Genomic DNA, 4880 nt, shown 5'->3' on the forward strand with positions numbered 1-4880 from the left:
TAAATGTGGCCGGGTGTGGTGGCTCATGCCTATAATCCCAGCACTTTGGGAGGTCGAGGCAGGCACATCACCTGAGGTCAGGAGTTTGAGACCAGTTTGGCCAACATGGTGAAACCCTGTCCCTACTAAAAATACAAAAATTAGCCAGGCGTGGTGGTGCACACCTGTGATCCTAGCTACTTGGGAGGCTGAGGCAGGAGAATTGCTTGAACACAGGAGGCAGAGGTTGCAGTGAGCCAAGATCTCCAGCCACTGCTCTCCAGCCTGGGCAACAGAGTCAGACTCTGTCTCAAAACAAACAAACAAACAAAGATGGTAAATGTTATGTGTATGTTATCACAGGAAAAAAAAAAAGTTGGAAAATAAAAACAAGGACTCTAGGTCTGGGGCGTGAGCCACAGGTGATGTCATTAAGTGAGACACAAGCCTGGGTAGCAGCAGATGAGAGGAACCTGAGGTCTCTGCTTTGCTCCTGTTCTAGACACCCAAGAAGAGATGTCAAGGAGGACGTCTGGTATTAGGAAGGACAAAGAAACGTGAGGAAAATGGAGTCATGGGCAGGAAGACTACTTCTAGGGAGGGAGGGAGCCCAGAGCACGGGGGAGGACTGAGGACAAATCCCCGGGTCTCCACAACACTGAGAAATGGAGCACGAGTGAGGAGCAGCCAGCACCAGAGGCAGGGGCAGAGCAACCAGTGAGGGGCAGGAGTCTAGAGCAGGGGGCATTTCCAGAAGGACAGAGTGAATGGGCATCTGTGTCTAATGCTGCCAAGGGGTCAACTCAGATGAGGGCAGAGATCTGACCATGGCATGGCAAGAGCAGCTTTAGGGAGTGCTAGGCAGAGCCTGATTGGAGATGGAAGTGTGGAGTCAGGACAGCCAACGCTTTCAAGGAATTTTGCAGTAGAAGGGGAGCAGAGAACTGGGATGATGGAGGTGAGGTGGTATCAGGAGACTTTGTTTTTTTCTTAAAGAAGGAAGATTAGCCGGCTTTGGTGGCACACATCTGTAATCCCAGCGCTTTGGGAGGCTGAGATAGGAGGATCATTTAAGCCCAGGGGTTTGAGACCAGCCTGGGCAAGACAAGACCCTGTCTCTACAAAAAATTAAAATATTAGCCAGGCCTGGTGGTGAGCACCTGTAGTCTTAGCCACTTTGGAGGCTGAGGTGGGATTATCCCTTGAGCCCAGGAATTCAAGGTGGCAGTGAGCTGAGATTGTGTCACTGCATTCCAGCCTGGGCAACAAAATGGGACCTTATTTCTTTCAAAATAAAAGAGGGAAGATGATAATATATTTACATGCTGATAGAAGTAATCTGGTGGGGAAAGCAAAGTTGGTAACTTAGGAAGAGAGAGTGTGTAGTAAGCACAGCGCCTTTCATTGGGAGAAAAGCCTGGCCTGGCAAGAGGCAGAATGGGGACAGCCAGTCCCTTTGAGGAGAGGGAACAGGTGCAAGAGAGCCTGGGGTTGCTGAGTGAATGAGAAGTGGGTGTACAGGAATAAAAGAGGCAGCCAAGGTCCTGCCCTCAATAATGCTTACCTTCCGGTCAGGAGGGCAGACAACAGGCATGAACAAGGCCAAGTGGTGGGACTGGGAGTAACTCACTGAAGACCACGGCTCAGCCAGGTGTGGTGGCTCACACTTGTCATCCCAGCACTTTGGGAGGCCAAGGCAGAGGATCACTTGAGGTCAGGAGTTCCAGACCAGCCTGGGCAACGTGGTGAAACCCTGTCTCTACAAAAAACACAAGGATTAGGCCAGGTGCAGTGGCTCATGACTGTAATCCCAGCACTTTGGGAAGCCAAAGCAGACAGACAGATCACCTGAGGTCAGGAGTTCGAGAGCAGCCTGGTCAATGTGGCAAAACCCCGTCTCTGCTAAAAATATAAAAATTAGCTGGGCATGGTGGTGCACTCCTGTAGTCGCAGCCACTCAGGAGCCTGAGGCAGGAGAATCGCTTGAACCTAGGAGGTGGAGGTTGCAGTGAGCCAAGATCACACCACTGCACTCCAGCCTGGGAAACACAGCAAGACATCATCTCAAAAAAAAAAAAAAAAAAAAAAAGATTATCTGGGTGTGGCAGTGCGCAGCTGTAGTCCCAGCTACTCTGGAGGCTGAGGTGGGAGGATCGCTTAACTCTTAGGAGGTGGAGGTTGCAGTGAGCCAAGATCACACCACTGCACTCCAGCCTGGGAAACAGAGCAAGACATTGTCTCAAAAAAAAAAAAAAAAAAAAAAGATTATCTGGGTGTGGCAGTGCGCAGCTGTAGTCCCAGCTACTCTGGAGGCTGAGGTGGGAGGATCACTCAGGCCTGGAAGGTCAAGGCTATAATGAGCTGAGATCACGCCACCGCACTCCAGCCTGAGTGACAGAGCAAAACCCTGTCTCAAACAACAACAACAACAACAACAACAACAACAACAAGAAGAGGAAGAAAAAAAACCCAGCTCACTGGGAGGTAGCAAGTCAAGCGTTGGGGAGGATGTGGGGCAGGAGCACAGTGGGGTGCATGTGAGATTTGGGGTACATCCTCCAAAGGCTCAGAGAGTAAGGGGCAGTCTGAGGATCTCTGGAGAGGGGATGGCAGGGAGATTTGTGGGACACTCTGGCCTGCTAGAGGCCTCCTGGATCCCCTCCCCTATCCCCAGGAGGTGAGGGACACTGGAGAGAGGCGGGAGCCAGACCGTGTGCAGCAGCAGCCTCAGAAGCCCGTGGTGGCTGCAGGGACACAGAACCTCGGGAAATTCCGGCAGAGCTTCATGAAGTGCTTGCTGGAGGTGGAGAAAGTGGAAGCCTCCCATCGGAGAGCCTTGAAGGCCCCGTCCCTGACAGCCCAGAAGTCCCCCAGGACCCTGACCCCAGTGCCCACCTCATCCCCAAGCCTGCCTCAGACCCCTGCCTCGACCCCTGCCAGTGGCCCATCGTGGGCCAGGCTGTCAGCTCCTGGGCCAGAGCCTGCCCCCGTGGGAGCCCCGGTCCCCACCTCCATGCCTTGCCCTGTCCTGCTGTGCCCTGCCCTGGACCTGGGCTGGAGAAGGATGGAGCTCTTGCACCACAGCAGCGAGAGAACCCTGAGCTACGCCAAGGCACGGTAGGAGCCCCCGCTGCCCACCTGCCTGCTCCTGAAAGGCCCCAAGATCAGAGCCTTTCCCCGGATGCAGGTCCCTGTCCCTGTACCTGCCTGTTCCCTCATGTGTTCCCCACTCTCCATTTCTCCTCCTGTGTCTCCTCTCCGCATCTACCATGTCTCTGCCTCCTCTCCCATTTCTGATCCCTTTTCTAACTCCCCCGAAGGGGTCTCCCTCTATTCCCCCTCTCCTCTATCCCACTCCTCCTCTGGGTCTCCTTTTCCCTGCCATTCTTGATCCCTCCTGGCTCCCCAAAGCCTCCCCAACGACCTCCTCCTGCAGGCTTCCCCAACCCCTCCCCTAGCTATCAGCAGGGTGGGCGGCCGGATGTTGCCCTGGGCTGGGGTTCTGTCCTCTGCAGGCAGGAGCCGGAAGAGCAGAGCCTCCAAAAGCTGCATCAAAACCGGGAAAAGTCCGAGGAGCAACTGACCCTGAAGCAAGAGGAAGGTGACGGCAGGGAGGCCAGGGAGGTCCCAGCACAGGCAGGATCCTTGGTCCTTGGGGGTTTATAGGTGCAGGGCAGACTGGGGTGTTTTCCAGATCACACGGCTGCCACCATGCCCACCACAGCCCCGTGTAGCAGATCCAGCAGGGGTTTTCTGCACTTGGCCTATGGGGCAGGGCAGGGTAAGGGGTTGGCCCCAGCTCACAAAGCTGCTGGGTTGGCGAAGCCAGAACTCATGCTGGGTCAATTTTGTTTTTTTTTTTTTTTTTTTTTGAGACGGAATCTCACTCTGTCACTCAGGCTGGAGTGCAGTGGCCGGATCTCAGCTCACAAAGCTGCTGGGTTGGCGAAGCCAGAACTCATGCTGGGTCAATTTTGTTCTTTTTTTTGAGACGGAATCTCACTCTGTCACTCAGGCTGGAGTGCAGTGGCACGATCTCAGCTCACTGCAACATCTGCCTCCAAGGTTCAAATGATTCTCCTACCTCAGCCTCCTGAATAGCTGGGATTACAGGTGTGTGACACCACGCCTGGTTAATTTTTGTATTTTCAGTAGAGACGAAGTTTCACCATATTGGCCAGGCTGGTCTTGAACTCCTGAACTCAACTGATCTACCCACCTCGGCCTCCCAAAATCTGGAATTACAGGTGTGAGCTACCGCGCCCGGCCTTGTGCTAGGTCTTCTGACTCGAAGTCCAGCGCTCTCCCTGTGCCAGAGCTGCCTCTCTGAGAGAATGACAGAAGCCCTGCAGAGTGCTTTAGGTTTTGGAATAGTTTCTGCTTCCCTTAACCCAAGCCTGCTCCATGGTCCTCTTCAGAGCACCCTAGATGGGAGACAGGGCTCCAGGAACCCTGCCCATCCTAGACAGTCCCTCATCATTAAACAAGGCCACCAGCCTAAGCATGTCCCCCATTCCCACCACATCTCATCTTCACCAAAAAGTTAAAAAGTTCTGAACGCCTACCCTGCTCTCTATTGTCCTCAGGACGGGGTCCTGTGACCCCACTCCGCCATCACCCTGGCCCTAGAAGAATGGATGTACATCCTCCTTCCATCCCCCACCCCTCCCCAAAGCCCGCAACCCTCTTGGCCAAAGTGGTCCCTTCCTCTGTCTTCCCTGGATACTCTCACTGGCTCCCTGTGACCCCATCCTTTAAGTCCACCCCTTTTAGTATTAAAACCCTCTACCATGGCTGGGCACAGTGGCTCATGCCTATAATCCCAGCACTTTGGGAGCCTGAGGCAGGAGGATCGCTTGAGGCCAGGAGTTCAAGACTAGCCTAAGCAACATAGTAAGACC

At 53.9% G+C, this 4880-nt stretch overlaps 1 protein-coding gene across 1 annotated transcript in view; it reads left to right on the forward strand.

Annotated features, from left to right (window-relative positions):
* SPATA21 (spermatogenesis associated 21) overlaps positions 1-4880 on the forward strand; it is a 54798-nt gene that overhangs the window by 32988 nt on the left and 16930 nt on the right. Inside the window, exons 7-8 of the mRNA XM_011939875.1 lie at positions 2654-3096; positions 3495-3580. Coding sequence (XP_011795265.1) covers positions 2654-3096; positions 3495-3580 — 529 coding nt within the window. The remainder of the gene's footprint in view (positions 1-2653; positions 3097-3494; positions 3581-4880) is intronic.

This window comes from Colobus angolensis, unplaced genomic scaffold (assembly GCF_000951035.1).
Source record: "Colobus angolensis palliatus isolate OR3802 unplaced genomic scaffold, Cang.pa_1.0 Scaffold185, whole genome shotgun sequence".
In the NCBI taxonomy this organism is placed as follows: Eukaryota; Metazoa; Chordata; class Mammalia; order Primates; family Cercopithecidae; genus Colobus; species Colobus angolensis.